The sequence below is a fragment of the Gopherus evgoodei genome, chromosome 3 (assembly GCF_007399415.2).
Source record: "Gopherus evgoodei ecotype Sinaloan lineage chromosome 3, rGopEvg1_v1.p, whole genome shotgun sequence".
Taxonomy (NCBI): domain Eukaryota; kingdom Metazoa; phylum Chordata; order Testudines; family Testudinidae; genus Gopherus; species Gopherus evgoodei.
This window is the reverse complement of record NC_044324.1, coordinates 11242976-11261674: the sequence shown is the minus strand read 5'-3', so window position 1 is coordinate 11261674 and position 18699 is coordinate 11242976. Positions and strand designations below refer to the sequence as shown.

At 43.8% G+C, this 18699-nt stretch overlaps 1 protein-coding gene across 12 annotated transcripts in view; it reads left to right on the top strand.

Annotated features, from left to right (window-relative positions):
• DTNB (dystrobrevin beta) overlaps positions 1-18699 on the top strand; it is a 361761-nt gene that overhangs the window by 59366 nt on the left and 283696 nt on the right. For all 12 annotated transcript variants that reach the window (XR_003999428.1, XR_003999427.1, XM_030555069.1 and 9 more), the window contains one exon: positions 4253-4338. Coding sequence is in view for 10 of the 12 variants with exons in the window: in XM_030555069.1 (XP_030410929.1) it covers positions 4253-4338 (86 nt within the window). In the remaining 2 variants the exon portion in view is untranslated. The remainder of the gene's footprint in view (positions 1-4252; positions 4339-18699) is intronic.

The following is an 18699-nucleotide window of genomic DNA, read 5'->3' as shown; positions in this document are numbered from 1 at the left end:
AAGAGATTCTTAAAGGGTCTTAATAATTTATATCCACCAGTGAGAGACTGAGTACTTTCTTGGGATTTAAATTTAGTGCTTACATAAATTGACATTACGCATTTGAACCTATGGGATATTATACATTTTTCCCACTTATCTCTTAAGACAACCTTTATAATAGCTTTCACCTCAGTGAGTTGAGTAACTAAGTTATAGGCATTAATGGCAGCTGCTTTTTTACTGTCTTTCATAAAGTTGAAGTAGTGTTGAGTACTCACCCAAGGTTTTAGCCTAAAGTGGTCTCTGATTTTCATCACAATAAGTCAGTTTTTACCAGTGTTTCTTCCCAAACCTCAGAGCTGAGTGGGTGACAAATCGCATACATGGGATTCCAGAAGAGTTCTAGCATACTATTTGGACAGACCTATGCATTTGACAGTCTCACAATCTGTTATTCTCTTATATAAGGAGAAAAACGAGGGCCGAGCTGTTAATGTTCAAACTATCTAAACTATCTAAATGGATGAGACTATATATTAAAGAAGCATATAAACTTGTGAGTATTCTGCTTCCTGAAGGGCTTAGAGCACGTTCTACCAGTGCAAAGACACTCTATAGGTTTATTAAATATGTTCTTCTAGTAGAGGTTTATAGAACAGCTACATGGAGTTCAATTCACACTTTTACTAAGCACCCACGAAACCTCATGCTCCAATATGTTTGTTAGTCTATAAGGTGCCACAGAACTCTTTGCCATTTTTAATTTCCAGGTTAGCAGTCTCAAGCCCTTTGTTGTGGGGACAGTTATTGTTAGTTCTGACACAGAGTTGTGCTTTGAGGACTCTCCTGATGACTCCTGCAACAGAAGGCTTGAAACGAAGACAAATCTTTCTCCTAGTTCCCATAAAGCTTGCTTTTAAAGTCACTGTAGGCCTCCTTGGGGAGAGGTCCCTTGTGATCTGATGTGGACTTTCTGTGGAGAACATGTTCATAGGCACACACAAAGATCATCTCCTCTTGCAGTTATCCCTCTTCTCCCAAGTGTTCAGTGGGTACATGCCCTACAGTAATGCTACCAACTCCAGTCAGAAGCCCTGCTACCATCAACATCTCTGGCTAACATCTCTGACGTGCAGTCTGAGCACAGAGATTAGGTCACATCTCGACAGGATGATCCTGGGACACAGACATGATCTCTCCAGGTAACGTGGGCTGTTGATCTCCTGTCAGAGTTGACTTCAAAACAGTTCCACAATGTGGTGGCTGGAGCCCTACTGCTGTAGCCCCCATCTGTCCCAGCAGTAAAGTGAAGACTTTTCAACATCCTACAGTCCAGAGAAAAAAGGAGGTAATGCTCTTTATCTAAAGGGGCATATCTAGCATCCCTTACTACCATGCTTGCAAAGGCAAAAGATGGATGGTTGTTTTATACCAGGGCCTCCAGGTTCAGTTCTGTTGCTTATCCTCCTGCAAATGCATTAGTTATCACAGCAAAATCTCTGAGAACTTCATTCTCTGCCCCTCCAGACAGGGAAGTCAGAAGATTGGACGCCTTTGGCAGGAAAGTCAGCTCTGTGTATTGAGGTGGCAAGCTATGTAGCTCCTTCCTTTTCTTGACCAATTGCCATATATCCAGCAGAAGCTGGCTAAGGATGTTGCCCAAGGAAAAAAAGACTTGCCACTGCATCAAAAATGTCATATGCTACTGTCATAAACAGATAGCTAAGGGTTAATGTCTCTTTCACCTGAAAAAAAAGTAACCTGAAGCACCTGACCAGAGGACCAATCAGGAAACAGGATTTTTTCAACTCTGGGTGGAGGGAAGTTTGTGTCTGAGTTCTTTGTCTTCTGCCTGAATCTCTCTCAGCTAGAGAAGGATTTTTCTATTTCCTGCTTTCTAATCTTCTGTTTCCAAGTTGTGAGTACAAAGTGGGTTTTTTCTTTTGTATTTACATGTCTATAGTTGCTGGAGTGCTTTGAATTGTATTCTTTTTGAATAAGACTGTTTATTCAATATTCTTTTAAGCAATTGACCCTGTATTTGTCACCTTAATACAGAGAGACCATTTTTATGTATTTTTCTTTCTTTTTATATAAAGCTTTCTTTTTAAGACCTGTTGGAGTTTTTCTTTACTGGGGAACTCCAGGGAATTGAGTCTGTACTCAGCAGGGAATTGGTGGGAGGAAGAAGTCGGGGGAAACCGGTGTGTGTTAGATGTACTAGCCTGACTTTGCATTCCCTCTGGGTGAGGGGGGAAGAGAGATTGACTCTCGGTAATTCTGTTCTCCAGGCTGGGAACGGGGAGGGTGGAATCCCTCTGTTTAGATTCACGGAGTTTGCTTCTGTGTATCTCTCCAGGAACACCTGGAGCGGGGGGAAAGGAAAAGGTTTATTTCCCTTTGTTGTGAGACTCAAGGGATTTGGGTCTGGGGGTCCCCAGGGAAGGTTTTTGTGGGGACCAGAGTGCCCCAAAACACTCTAATTTTTTGGGTGGTGGCAGCAGTACCAGGTCCAAGCTGGTAACTAAGCTTGGAGGTTTTCATGCTAACCCCCATATTTTGGACGCTAAGGTCCAAATCTGGGAATAGGTTATTGACAGATGTTGCCCAAGGAAAAAAAGATTTGCCACTGCATCAGAAATATCATATGCTACCTTCAGAGGCTGAAGGCAAGATTTGTAGCCTCTTTACAGACATTCATCGTTGAACTCATCTAGTCTTTCTATGGGTGCCCAGTTCAAATTTGTGAACTTCGAGGAAGAAAGAATATTCAGCAATAAAATGGACCTTACAGCACACTAAGGAGGCAGGGTCAGGTGTGAGAGCTGTATGGCTGACCCAACCTCCCTGCCCAAGAGGAGGCTCTTTTTTTGAGGCTTCAAGTACCAAGACAATATGTTTTCTATCTTCCTTTGCACAGATGAAATACCAGTGTCTCATAGGCAGCCTCTTGAACAAGCTGCTAAGAGACAACACAGAAATAAAACAAGATGGCTGAAATGTTTTTCTGGAGGCAGCCACAATCTTCAGCCTTCCAGCCTCTGTTTTGGTGGGTCTGCTGGGAGTACAGAACCAAGTACATTTAGTTTTCTCCCTTTAGAGATCGCTTGGTCTATTTTCTACCATCTTGAGAACAGAAAATTTGATAATGGGGTCCTGCACATCATCCAGAATGACTGCCTCCAATCCCCCATTCCTCTTCTGAAATCCTTCTGAAATCTTATTTCTAGAAGAGATGGAGTCTCCTCTCCAGAAGGAAATAGTTGAAGAGGATCCAAGTTTCCTCTTCCACATATATATTATCTTACCTTTTCTGAGTTGCTGTAAGAAATCTATAAAGTATTATCCATAGCACACAGTATGATGTAGATAATACAGTCAATCTTTTATTTAGGATTATAGTGCTCAGAATTTATTAATTGCTTATTCACTCTCATGTACATGCTCTTGGTACTCCTAATTTATGTTCAACTACTACTAAATTAACTCCATACTGAGCATTAACAATGGCTTTATCCTGAGATCACTGTTCTATAGCCTCTATAATCCCATTACTATATGTTGTTTATGTTTTACCTCCTTGTAAAGCATTTTGTGATTTTTTTTAAATGAGAATAGTTGTTTTTGCATATCACTGAATAAAATCTTTCCATTGTTTTTATAAGGAATTAGTACATTTTTTTTCTCATGCTGACATTAGGAAATGGTTGCCTGATTGTGCCATCTGTTCATTATAGTGCAGCAGTCTAGGTGGCTTTAATTAGAATAACAACCATCTATGTTTGTTCATGTTCTATTCAGAATGTCCAGAATATCTTGTTACCTAACCTGTTTTGTTAGAATACCCCCTTTCTCTGAGTGTCAGTCAGTGTTCATAAAGAATTGGAATTCCCGAGAAAGGGCAGCAGTAGAAGCAAGAAACATAATTAAACAGGCATATTCTAAACTGAAAGAAATGACTCATAATAATCAGGTACCACCATGTAGTAGGTAGCTGTGGGACAGGTAAAACAAATGCAAGCCTCTCTTCATCCACAGAATGCCCATAATTCTGCAAGAGAACATGTTTTGTCATCGGCTACTTGTTAGCTGTTCTAATTTATTGACAAAGCTAAATGTTACTATCATTTTTTGCATTATTTAACTGTTAAATAGTTTTATAAAGCATAGCACTTAGGGAAGGCATAAATGAACTTTTCTTCTGATCCTGAAATATTTTTGTTCTTATCATTCCATATGGTAATGATTTATCATGTATTTTATTTTTCAGTGAGGGCCATGGGAAGTTGACAGTGTTTTCAGTTAAAGCTATGTTAGCAACCATGTGTGGTGGGAAAATACAAGACAAACTAAGATGTAAGTACTTTGAAGTAAATTTAACTATTATTTTAAATTTTCTATTTCCACCATTAGTCACACAAACTTTGTATTTAATTGTTACATTCTGGAAAATTAGCTACATTTTCTTGCTCATCCAGCAATCATGCTACTGGAATGAATCTTGGTATGTTAGTCTTTCTGGTAATGCATGCCATCTACTGGCTACAAAAGATACTCAATTTATATTTAAAAACTAATATTTTGTTCAATGAAAGTGAAACAGCACTGCAAAAACCCGAAGCTTATTTGACAGTTATTATCCTTCATAATGTTTCATTCATTCAAGGCTTGATCCTACTGTACAAATGAAGTCAACGGAAGCTTTGCCATTATGTTCAGTAGGCACTGGATCATACAGTAGATTAACACAGTATCAGTGTATGGCCTTATACTGGGGTCTATAGGATACAGACTTCTGAAAGAACTTTTGAGCTCTTTTAAGGGTTATTTGAGGTGTCCAGGGTGAATCACTACCACCTGCTTACAGTGGGAGGGAGACCTGTCTATGCCACCTGGGGAGACTCTCCCCAGCCACTGACTGCTGGCAACACAAATGCTTTGCAAGCTCTGCTCTTTCCCTCTGCAGCCTAGCAAATTATACACTTTGTTACACTCAAGTGTCCAGTCCCTTATCTTCTGGACACCTGCAATGTACACCAGTGTGCTGTTGCTGGAGGCAGTGCACCTCAGTTCTCTGGTTTCACCTCAGTACAACACTCTCCTGTGCACAAGGCTTTTAGACGAGTCAATAGTAAAACCAAATGGATCTTAAGATAGAGATTAAAATAAAAGCAAGCTTAAGGGTTTGGAAACATAAGGTAACAAGTAAAAGAAAAACCTAAAAGTCACTCTATAACTTATACTTTTTCCTATCTAAAAAGGTGTAGCTCACCCAATTGTTAGTTGCGACAGCACTTGTCCAGTCCAGAAAGCTGGAATCCATCTTTTATGAGAGATGCCCCTGTTCGAGAATGCCTTCTCTGTAATGGATCACAACTTGTGTTCTTCTGTCATGTCTTATACAGTTACAGACTATTGCCTCTTACCCAAGAGGTCCCCTAATCAGAGTCTTTTCTTAGGGTTCTTTTGTCTTTCTAAATCCTCAAGCCTACACCTGTTCCAGACAGTAAATATAGGCTGGCTCAACGGATGTCCATTCTTGTCAATGCTGATTGAGTGAACCCTAAGATCCACCTCAAATCAGGTGACAAGCTTCACTTTAACAGTTTTGAAACCCAATATCAATATGTTACATGACTCTAAAATTGTTTTGTATGCAAATATCACGCAATAACCATGACAATCAGCTAGTTCTTAGCTTTTGGCAAAGATCACAAACACCACCCTGGGGTGAAATATTGAAAAGCTGGTCAGACATGGGTGTAATATACCCGCCAGAGTATGTGTGGGCATGTTTGTGTCACACCTTTGAAAACAAATACTTGATCTCTCTCTCTCTCTCTCTCTCTCTCTCTCTCTGTCTAGCAAATCTTACAAAATATGACAGGAACAAAGAAGGGAGGCTGGCATCATTATGGGAATAAAGGTGTTTGAGTGACCTTACATTTCCATATTTTCAAACTGTTTTGGATTTCTTTAAAGTTTAAACTTTAGTTCAGAATTTACTGAGCTTTTAATCATAGAATCATAGAAATGTAGGGCAGGAAGGAACCTTAAGAGCTTATCAAGTGCAGCCCCCTGCAATGAGGCAGGACCAAGTCAACCTAGAACATTCCTGGACAGGTGTTTCTTCAACCTATTCTGAAAAACCTTCAGTGATGGTATAACAGGGGGTTTGGAGGACCAGTCAGCCTAGTGGTTGGAGTATTTGATTTCCTGCCCCCTGTTTCTGTGGTTGAGGTGCCTCAATCTTAAAGGAAGGGGAGTAGGGGGACCCAGGCCCTCCCACTCCACCTGGTCCCAGCCCAGGGCCCTGTGTAAGTCAACCCCTGAGTAGGGGACCTCCCAGCAGGGAGTCCACATCCGCAGCACTGAGCTACTTCCTACTGTTGCCCCTTCAGGGCATGGCCCCTGTAATCCAAGTTCCTGTGGTGGCTTGTCTCTAGTAGTGCCCTCTCATGGACACTGGGTGATGTTCTGCTGCTGTCCCAGGTTCCTCCAGGTATGGAAGCCGTAAGTTTGGTGGGGTCAGAACCCCCACAAGGGCTCTGTGCTTTCGCCACCCAGGTTCCTCTTAGGCTGGGTGCTCCTAGACCTCTTTCTCTGTCTCTTTTGGCCAGGAAGAGGGTGCTTGGCTCCTGGTGGCTGCCTCAGCTGGGCTGGTAGTTCTCCTTCAGTCAGGTAGGAAAGCAGCTAGCTCCTGCCTCTCCGCCAGTCAGTCCCAAACTGAGCCAGGCTCTCTCCTTTTCTCTTCCCTCCAGGCCTGGCATTGGCTGCAGGTATAATGGAGGTGGGGCTAGCTAGACCCAAAGGCTCTCTTTACCGCTTCCATGCTTGTGGGCATTTTTTTCTGCTTCACCATAGATGGGGATTCCACAACCTCCCTTGGAAGCCTATTCCAGAATTTAACTACTCTTTTAGTTAGTCTTTCCTCATGTTTAACCTCAATCTCTCTTGCTAAAGATTAAGCTCATTACTTCTTGTCCTACTTTCAGTGGACGTGGAGAACAATTGATCACAGTCCTCTTTATAACAGCCCTTAATATATTTGAAGACTGTTATCTGGTCCCCCCCCTTAATTTTCTTTTTTCAAGACTAAAATATGGTCAGTTTTTTTAAGTTTTCCTCATAGGTCAGGTGTAACCATGCTGTCTCAGGCCAGACACAACTGATAGTATCAATTCAGGACAAATTGCTTAGAGCAGGGCAGTTACAGCCCAAATCTGGAGTTCTTTTACTATTAATGCATTCCAAACCAGCCAGACAGAGAGGACTTTGGTTCTACCCCATTGGCTAACCACAAGTCACACAAGGAATTCCCTTAGACACTTCAGTTTCCCAGTATCACCACCAGTGCCACTCATCCTGGGGACGAATGGTTATGAAAACCCATACCCCAGTAAAAGAAAAAAGGGTTCTCGTGATCCCAAAAGCCCAAGCCCCAGACTCAGGTCAATATACAAATCAGATCTTACCCACAAATCACGCTGTTGCCAATCCTTTAGAATCTAAAATTTAAAGGCTTATTCATAAAAGAAAGAAATATAGATGAGAGCTACAATTGATTAAATGGAATCAATTCCATACAGTAATGACAAAGTTCTTGGTTCAGGCTGGTAGCAGTGATGGAATAAACTGCAGGTTCAAATCAAGTTTCTGGAGTACATCCACAGCTGGGATGGGTCATTGAGTCCTTTGTTCAGAGCTTCAGTTTCTAGCAAGGTTCCTCCATAGGTAAGAAGCAAGATTGAAGACAAAACGGAGATGCTGCTGCTGCCTTTTATAGTCCTTTTGCCATGTGGCTTGTGCTTTCTTTGTTCCAACCACAAGCCACCCAGCACATGGTATGGAAAAACCTTAAGAGTTCTCTCGCTAGGCATGTCCCTGCATACTTTGCTGAGTCACAAGGTGTATCTGCCTTCTCTCAGTGGGTCAGTTGGATAGCTGATGGTCCTTAATGGGCCATCAAGCAGGCTAGGCAGTGCTGACGCCACATTGTCTGGGGTGTCACCCAGAAGCATAGCACAAGTTTGAAATACAGTCAGGATAGAGCCAATAATTATAATTTTAAATACAAAAATTATACATGCATACAGGTAGCGTAATCATAACCAGCAAATCATATTCTTTTTATAGACACCTCACGAGACAACCTTTGTCCAATATTTGCTGCAAATATGTAACAGTGGTGACAACAGTGATCTATAAGGTCACAATTTATGTCAGTAACGTCACATCAGGTTTTCTATACCTTTTACTATTTTTTTTGCTCTCCTCTGGACTTTCTCAAGTTTGTCCACGTTCCTAACGTATGGCCCCCAAACTGGGGACACAGCTCCACCTGAGGCCTCTACATTGCAAAGAAGAGCAGGACAATTACCTCCCATGTCTTACATATCACACTCTTGTTAATACACCTCAGAATCATATTAACCATTTTTGCAACTGCATCACATTGTTGGCTCATGTTCAATATGTGATCCACTATAACACCCAGGTCATTTTCAGCAGTACTATCGCCTAGCCAGTTGTTCTTCATTTTGTAGTTGTGCATTTGATTTTTCCTTTGTAGCTCAAGCACTTTGTACTTGGCTTTATTGAATTTCATCAGGTTGCTTTCAGACCAGTGCACCAATTTGTCAAGGTCCTTTTGAATTCTAATTATGTCCTCCAAAGTGCTAGCACCCCTCCAAGGTTGGTATCATCCATAAGTTTTTTAAGCATACTCACCAGTATCATCATCCAAATCATTAATGAAAATATTGAATAATATCAGACCCAGGATTGACCCCTGCAAGACTTCCCTAGATATACCCTCCCAGTTTGATAGCAAACCATTGATAACTACTCTTTGAGTAAAATCTTTCAAACAATTGTGCACTTATAGTAATGTGATCTAAACTACATTTTCCTAGTTCACTTATGAAAATGTCATGAGGGACTGCGTGTCAAAAGCCTTACTAAAATAACGATATATTACACCTATTGCTTTCCCCTCTATCCACTAGGCCAGTAACACTGTCAAAGGAGGAAATTAGGTTAGTTTGGCATGATTTGTTCTTGACAAATCCATGCTGGTTATTACTTATCACCCAATTATCCTCTAATACTTACAAATTGATTGATAAATAATTTCTTCCAGTATCCTTCAAGGTATTGAAGTTACGCTCACTAATCTGTAATTCCCCAGGTCCTCTTTGTTCTCCTTTTTAAAGACAGGTACTATGATTTCCCTTCTCCTGCCCTCTGGAACCTCACCTGTCCTCCATGAGTTCTTGAAGATAATTGCTAGCAGTTCTGTGATTGCGTACACTAGTTCCTTAACTACCTTAGGATGCTGACTGGAATACATTTAACTTACCTAAATATTTTTTAACCTATTCTTTCCCTATTTTGGCTTGGTTTTCTTCCCCCGCTTGTTAATATTAATTGTTTTGGATATCTAGTCATCATTAAACTTTTTAGGGATGACTGAAGCCAAGTAGGCATTAAACACATCGGCCTTCTTGATATCATCAGTTATTAGCTCTCCTTCCCCACTGAGTGGAGACCCTGTTCTTCCCTTTGTCCTTCTCAAGCTCCTAATGTATTTAAAGAACCTCTTTTTATTGCCTTTTACGTCCCTTGCCAGGTGTAACTCATTTTGTGCCTTAGCCTTCCTGATTTTGTCCCTACTTCCTTGTGCTATCATTTTCTACTCCTCCTTAGCAGTTTGTCCATGTATCCACTTTTTGTAGACTCTCTTTTGATTTTCAGGTAACTAAAGAGCTCCTGATGGAGCTATGTTGGCCTCTTACTATTCTTCCTATCTTTCCTTTGCTTCAGAATAGTTGACAATTGTGTATTTAATATTGTTTCTTTGAGAAACTGCCATCTGTCCTGAACTCTTTTATCCCTTTTATTTTCTTTCCGTGGGACTCTTACCTACCAGTTCTCTGAGTTTAACGTCTACTTTTTGAACTCCATTGTCCTTATTCTGTTTCTTTCATTCCTTCCTATCTTTAGAATTATGAAATCTATTATTTCATGATCATTTTCACCCAAATTGCCTTTCATCTTCAGATTTGCAATCAATTTTTCCCTGTTAGTCAGAATCAACTCTAAAATGGCTGTCCCCCTGATTACTTCCTCCCCTTTCTGGAACAAAAAGTTGTTCCCAACACAATTAAAGACCTTACTGCAAATTTTCTGTTTTTCCATATTACTTTTCCAACAGATATCTGGGTAGTTAAAATCCCCCATTACTATCAGGTCTTGTGTTGTGGACATTTCTGTTGTTTGTTCTATAAATCCCTCACCCACTTCTTCCTTTGGTTTGTTAGTGTATAGTAGACCCTTATTGTGATGTCATTGGTTTTTCCCCCTTTCATCCTTACCAAGAAACTTTCAACCTGACTGCCTCTTACCTCCTTCTGCAGCTTAGAACAAAGTGTATTACTCCTGGGGGAATTCTGCGCCACTGCACAATGCAGCATTTTGCAGAAATTAATGTTGGGTGTGTAGAATTTCTTTCCCCCTCCACAGAAATGGGCTGCAGAGATGTTGGCCACCACTAGAGGCTGCTGGACCTGGCAGAGCCCAGCTCACACATAGAAGATGATGCCAGGTAGAGGGGGAGGGAACTGGAGGGTTCCCAGCATCTGCGGTTCCCAACACGCCCTGTAGGAAGGAGGCAGTGGCACATAGGAAACTCTGTGCAAGCCCGGGACCCAGCATGAGGCTGTTGCTCCTACTGGATCCCTGGGCTCTAGGAGGGTAGGGTCTGTGAATGTCTGGGTCGAAGGGGTGCAACTGGCCTCTCAAGTGTCTGGGCTGGGAGGGCCCACAACTGGCCTCTGGGGAGGAGATGTGAGTGTCTGGGTGAGGGGCATGGGGCTGCACCTGGCCTCTGGGGGGGAGGGGATGTGAGTGTCTGGGTGCGGGGGAGTGGCTGCAGTTGATCTCTGGGGAGGAGGGGATGTGAGTGTCGGTGGGGGGGGACTGCAGCTGGCCCCCGGGTGTGGGGGATGTGAGTGTCTGGGCCGGGGGGCCCACAGCTGGGCTCTGGGGGGTAGGAGGTGTGCGTGTCTGGGCTGGGGGAGGGTGCAGCTGGGTTCTGGGGGGAAAAGGGGTGTGAGTGTCTGGCCCTCCCATCTAGCCTCTGGAGAAGGAAGAGGCAGAGAAGCAGGAACTGGGTTGTCCTAGGGGTTTCTTTAACTCTCTATTCCTGGGGGAATTTTTGTGTGTGTCTGTATTGTTGATATAGTTACTGACAGGTATTTTGAAATAAATTACCAAAATAATTGAAACTGATGTGATTATATAGTGTTATTTTGACAAAATTTGCAGAATTTTAAAATATTGTATGCAGAATTTTTAACTTTTTGGCATAGAATTTTTAATTTTCGGAGGCAGAATTCCCCCAGGAGTAGTGTAGGTATGCTCAGTGTATAATGCAACACTTCCTCCCTTTTTCCCAGCCTGTTCTTTCTGAACAAGCTATTACCCTCTACCAATATTCCAGTCATGAGTTTATCCCACCAAGTCTTTGTGATGTCAGTAAAGTCTTAATCTAAATTGTGTACTAATACTTCCAGTTCCTCCTGTTCCCCCACTCCTTGCATTTATCTCATCTCTATGTCCTGCTTTTCTTGTCCCCGTCTTCCCTTTTCCTGATTCCTTGACCTCCTGTTCTGTCTGCAAAACAATGCTATTCAGAAACGTTCTCAATACTATGCTTTAACTGACTCTGCCTCACTAGCAAGCAGCACAGTTGTTTTCAATGGTTTCTCTTCCCTTTCCTCACTGACACACCTACATTCGGACTCCAGAGTCTCAGGGTTGTACTTTCAAAATGCCTGTGATATATGCTGTTAACTCAAACACTTTAACCCCCCTCCCCTTCTTTTAACATCACCTTCTACATGCTAGGTTCTTTTCCTCCCATAATCAGTCTGCTCATCAACTCTGGAACCCTGATTCTGCCCTACATATACTGTTCCCATGTTGCTGACCACTACTGAGAAAATTCAGGGACTACAATGATTTCCTCCTTTTTATAAATGTGATCTTGTTCCTTCCATTCTTCTTCGAGTGCTCTCCCTGTGGGTGCCCCACATCAGGTGGTGGTGTGTCCCAGTGCCGTCGATTGGAGATTTTTGCTAGCAGCGTCTGGTTGGGATGCATGTGCGCAGTAGCTGTCTTGTGACACTGCTGACGCCTCTTCTGGCACGCGCACACCTGACCCCTTAGGTTCTTTCTCAACCATCCTCAGCTTGAGACAGAGTCCACTAGCACTGTCCCTACGAACTATAGAAAAATGTAGTTTTAGATTGTCGTTAGTTTAATTGTCTAGTTAGTCTTAGATTAACATAGCAGTAATATCGTAGCTAGTTAGTTTGAAAAAAAACATGTTTTTGCTTTAATTTCATCCCCAAATCCCAAAGAGGGAAGCTTTTTAAAAATGCCTGGATCCCAGCTTTTAAAAGATGTGCGTCTTGTAATGATGCCATGCCAATCTTGGATGGACACTCACTTTGTGTCCGCTGCCTCGGGGAATCGCACATTCCTCACGATGCACTCACTGAAACAGCCTAAAGGCTAGAGCCAGGAGAGATAGGGATCTCTGTCTGAAATTAATCTTGATGGACAAATCCCGATCATCCACAGCAGCATGAACATGTGGCTCCCTTGGGGTGGTCTCCATTGACGGGGCGAATGCCTCCTCTTCAGAGAAATCAAGAAAAAGGGCCTTGTCTTCACCAAGCCATGAACTGCTAAAAAGGAAACGATCTCTGGCGAGATCCCTGCCATCGGGGCTGAGCTTATCAGGAGTGAGCACCTTCGATACACCAGGCACCTCCGGCAGTGCGGTGGGGACTTTGGGGAAGGGGTGGAATGGGGGTGGGGTGAGGGCACGGGAGGGACTGGAAGAGGTGGGGCAGAAGCGGGGCCAGGGGTGGGGGAGGGATTTGAGCATCCCCCCAGGCAGAGGGGAAGTCGGCACCTATGGCATCAACTCCTCCTCACTCAACTCTCTGAGATGGCAACTACATCAGCACCTGGCTCTCCACAACCTGGCACTGCAGACTCACCCGTACTGATGGCACCTGAGCAGCCTCATTCCCTCATCGCTCCGCCATTCTCAACCGAGGAGGAGGAAGAAGAAGGGGAGGCAGCCTTCTTCTCGGGACATTCTTCCTCAGCGGACACTACCCACCAATACAATTGCAAAGGACAGACAAGCAAGAGTCTACCACATGACTCGTGAACCCATGGATGTGCCCACCCATGCCATTCCCTATCCAATGACTACAGTTGGACCCATGGGCAGCTTTCAGGGCCCAATTCCAGAGACCCGTGTCTGCGCACAGGAAACCCATAAGGTCAGCAACAACATCAGTACCTGAACTCTCTGAGGTACTTCAGGAAGGGGAAGAAGGGAGGGACGACAACTATAATCACAAGGAGTCACCAGAACACAATTTCTCATCTTCCCCAGATGACATGGCCATAACTACACCGACACGGGCCCCTGACAATTTCAGACACTTCCAGGAGCTATTTAGACAGGTGGCCCAGAGCCAAAACATCCCCCTAGAAGAGGTTCAGGAGACACAACACCAACTCCTAAAGATTTTACGTACTTCCTCTTCATCAAAAATTGGCATTCCAATCAGTGATGCCCTTCTGGAACCCGCAGATGCAGTGTGGCAAACTCCGGCATCCATCCCACCAACTAACAAATGCACAGACAAGAAAGATCTCAGGCCAAATAAGGACATGGAATTCCTGTTTGCATACCTACCTCTAAACTCATTAGTGATGAATGCAGCCTACCAACTGAGCACACAACATAAGACCACACGTCAGGACAAGGAATGGAAGAGACTGGACCTCTTAGGACGGAAAGTCTACTCCTCGGCCACACTACAATTCCAGACAGCAACCTACGCAGTGCTACTGGCAAACTATGACCATGACAATTATAACAAACTGATGGACTTCACGCAGGACACACCTGAGGAGAAGAGAGACCAGTTCTGGGCCATTGTCAGTGAAGGCCAACTTATCTCCAGGATGGCACTTCAGGCTGCCCTCGATGTAGCAGACACAGCAGCCCGCAGGACGGCAATGGCTATAGTAATGTAAAGGGTCTCATAGCTTCACTCCTCAGGAATCCTTAGAGAGCTCCAGCACAAAGTGGAAGATCTGCCTTTTGAGAGAGACAAGCTCTTTTCCTAAAAACTGATGAAGTCGAGCAACGTTCAAAATTCAAAATGATCTGGACAAATTGGAGAAATGGTCTGAGTTAAACAGGATGAAGTTCAATAAAGATAAATGCAAAGTGCTCCACTTAGGAAGGAACAATCAGTTTCACACATACAGAATGGGAAGAGACTGTCTAGGAAGGAGTATGGCAGAAAGAGATCTACGGGTCATAGTAGACCACAAGCTTAATATGAGTCAACAGTGTGATACTGTTGCAAAAAAAGCAAACATGATTCTGGGATGCATTAACAGGTGTGTTGTAAACAAGACACGAGAAGTCATTCTTCCGCTTTACTCTGCGCTGGTCAGGCCTCAGCTGGAGTATTGTGTCCAGTTCTGGGCACCACATTTCAAGAAAGATGTGCAGAAATTGGAGAGGGTCCAGAGAAGAGCAACGAGAATGATTAAAGGTCTTGAGAACATGACCTATGAAGGAAGGCTGAAGGAATTGGGTTTGTTTAGTTTGGAAAAGAGAAGACTGAGAGGGGACATGATAGCAGTTTTCAGGTATCTAAAAGGGTGTCATCAGGAGGAGGGAGAAAACTTGTTCACCTTAGCCTCCAATGATAGAACAAGAAGCAATGGGCTTAAACTGCAGCAAGGGAGATTTAGGTTGGACATTAGGAAAAAGTTCCTAACTGTCAGGGTAGTTAAACACTGGAATAGATTGCCTAGGGAAGTTGTGGAATCTCCATCTCTGGAGATATTTAAGAGTAGGTTAGATAAATGTCTATTAGGGATGGTCTAGACAATATTTGGTCCTGCCATGAGAGCAGGGGACTGGACTCGATGACCTCTCGAGGTCCCTTCCAGTCCTGGAGTCTATGAGTCTATGAGTCTATGAACATTACGGACCCAGGGATATACACACCACCTAACAGGAGACGAAGGTACCAGCCCTATAACAGGAGCAGAGACAGCATGTCTCAATGCCAGTAGAGACCATACGACGCACGGGGCCAAAGAAACAGAACACAGGGACGTTGACAGAACCAGTCACAGAAAGCGGCGTCCCAACAACCACCAAATAAACTGCAATTTTGAAGCATTGGTCAAGGGTCTGCACGACCTCCCCACAGCACCAGTGTCAACAACCAATACCCAAATCCTTGGGCTCCAACTCAGACTATATTACAGCAACTGGGCCTCCGTCACCTCGGACCAGTGGGTCTTAGAGATCATTCAACCAGGCTATACCATCCCTTTTACATCTATGCCTCCTACCCACCCACCTTCCCTATCCCTCTTCAGGGATCACTTTCTACTAATAGGTGCAGTGGAACTGGGTCAGTCACAACACAGAGGGAAGAGATTCTATTCCCAGTACTTCCTGACCCAAAAGAAAAACGGGGAATGGAGACCCATCCTCGATTTAAGGAGACTCAACAAATTCATCCACACCCACAGGCCACTCTGAGCTCAATCATTCCTAATTGGAAGAAGGGACTGATACACAGCCCTCAATCTACAAGACACATAGTTTCATGTTACAATCCATCCAGCTCACAGACACTCCCTAAAGTTCACAGTAGGACAGGAACATTTCCAATACAGAGTGCTACCATTCGACCTCTCAACTGCACTGAGAGTATTCACCAAAACACTTGCGGTAGTAGCAGCTGATTTACACAGAAGGAGGATACTGATATTCCCTTACTTAGACAACTGCCTACTCAAAGACACCACAAAGACAGAAACAGAAGGAAGCATTCAAATAATCACCTCTCTCTTTCACTCCCTGGGACTTCAAATCAATGAAAAGAAATCCACTCTTGCTCCGGTGCAGCAACTAGAGTTCATTGGAGCTCACCTGGACTCCCTCATGGCCAGAGCATCACTACCAAGGCCACATTTCACAACTATAACCTCCCTTATATCAGTGATCTCACACAGTCCATGGATACGTGTACGAATGTGCGTACAACTATTGGGACATATGGCTGCTACCACATTCGTTGTAAAACACGCCAGGCTACACATGTGATGCCTTCAGAGATGGCTGAATGCAGTATACAGCCCACAAAGACACAGTCTAAACAAGAGAGTCACACACACCGGAGAAGTGATACAATCACTATGCTGGTGGACAAACCCAACAAATGTTTTCTCTGATGTACCATTCCAACAGGAACCACCATCTGTTCAGATCATGACAGATGCCTCCCTGATCGGATGGGGGGCTCACCTGAACCAACATACAGCCCAGGGTAAATGATCCTCTGTGGAAACACATCTACACATAAACCTGCTACAACTATGTGCAGTCCGCAGTGCATGCTGTCACTTTCTTCCTCTCATAAGAGACAGAAAAATACGTATCCTAACACAACATCCCATGTATGTTCTATATCAACCGCCAGGGTGGGGCACAATCCCACCTTTTATATGGGGAGGCTCTAAAGCTATGGAACTGGTGCATAAGGCACAACATCACTCTCACAGCATCATACCTACCAGGCTGCTTGAATATAATGGTGGACACTCAAAGCAGACAGTTCTCCCAAGAACACAAATGGAAACTGAACGACGAAATAACACATCATATTTTTCACAGATGGGGAACTCCATTGGTAGACCTGTTTGCGACACGAGCAAACAAGAAATGCCCAAAGTTCTGCTCACTTGCAGGACAGAGAGAACAATCACCGAGAGAGCAGCAAAGAATCCTGTGGCACCTTATAGACTAACAGACGTTTTGGAGCATGAGCTTTCGTGGGTGAATACCCACTTCTTCAGATGCATGTGGTGGAAATATCCAGGGGCAGGTATATATATGCTAGCAAGCAAGCTAGAGATAACGAGCTCAGTTCAACCAGGGAGGATGAGGCCCTGTTCTAGCAGTTGAGGTGTGAAAACCCAGAGAGGAGAAACTGGTTCTGTAGTTGGCAAACCATTCACAGTCTTTGTTCAATCCTGAGCTGATGGTGTCAAATTTGCAGATGAACTGAAGCTCAGCAGTTTCTCTTTGAAGTCTGGTCCTGAAGTTTTTTTGCTGCAGGATGGCCACCTTAAGGTCTGCTATAGTGTGGCCAGGGAGGTTGAAGTGCTCTCCTACAGGTTTTTGTATATTGCCATTCCTAATGTCTGATTTGTGTCCATTTATCCTTTTCCGTAGAGACTGTCCAGTTTGGCCGATGTACATAGCAGAGGGGCATTGCTGGCATATGATGGCGTATATTACATTGGTGGATGTGCAGGTGAATGAACCAGTGATGGTGTGGCTGATCTGGTTAGGTCCTGTGATGGTGTCGTTGGTGTAGATATGTGGGCAGAGTTGGCATCGAGGTTTGTTGCATGGATTGGTTCCTGAGCTAGAGTTATTATGGTGCGGTGTGCAGTTACTGGTGAAAATATGTTTCAAGTTGGCAGGTTGTCTGTGGGCAAGGACTGGCCTGCCACCCAAGGCCTGTGAAAGTGTGAGATCATTGTCCGGGATGGGTTGTAGATCCTTGATGATGCGTTGGAGGGGTTTTAGCTGGGGGCTGTATGTGATGGCCAGTGGAGTCCTGTTGGTTTCTTTCTTGGGTTTGTCTTGCATTCTTTATCAGATGATGTCAAGTATCAGAGGGGTAGCCGTGTTAGTCTGGATCTGTAAAAGCAGCAAAGAGTCCTGTGGCACCTTATAGACTAATAGATGTATTGGAGCATGAGCTTTCGTGGGTGAATACCCACTTTGTCGGATTTTATCAGATGGAACGCCCCTCTCGTATATGCCTTCCCACTGATTCCTCTGATCTCCAGAGTCATACACAAGACAAAAAACCAATGGGGCCAAGCTAATCCTTATAGTGCCAACATGGCCCACGGAGACTTGGTTCCCTTACCTGTCCAACATGGCACTATGCAAACTGTTCACTCTTCCCATCTGACACAATCTCCTCTCACAGGACAACGATCAAACCCTCCATCCAGATCTGGGCAAACTCCACCTGAAGGCATGGCTCCTTCACAGCTCTGCCCTGAGGAATTAACCTGTTCTGACCGAGTAAAACAAGTACTGATTAATAGCAGGAAACCTACCACACGCTCTACTTACCTCCAAAAATGGAAAAGATTTTCCTTCTGATGCCAAACCAAACAAATATCTGCACAACAGGCCCCATTTCTGATCATCCTAGATTATCTACTATCCTTAGAAAAACTCAGGACTGGCTACGAACTCGATTAGAGTTTACCTTGTGGCTATAATGCCCTTCCACCAACATGACGCTTCATGTCAGTATTCACCCATGCAATTACTAAGAGGTTTGTAACAGGGTTACAGAACATGTATCCAGATATCTGTGAACCCACCATCATGGGAATTAAATGTAGTGCTCAAAGATCTAACCAGAAAACCATTCAAACCCTTAGCATCGTGTTCTTTACTTCATTTATTTATGAAAGTGGCATTCTGATAGCCATCACATCGGCATGAAGAGTGAGTGAGTGGGCACTCATGGCACTCACCCCATACACAATATTCTG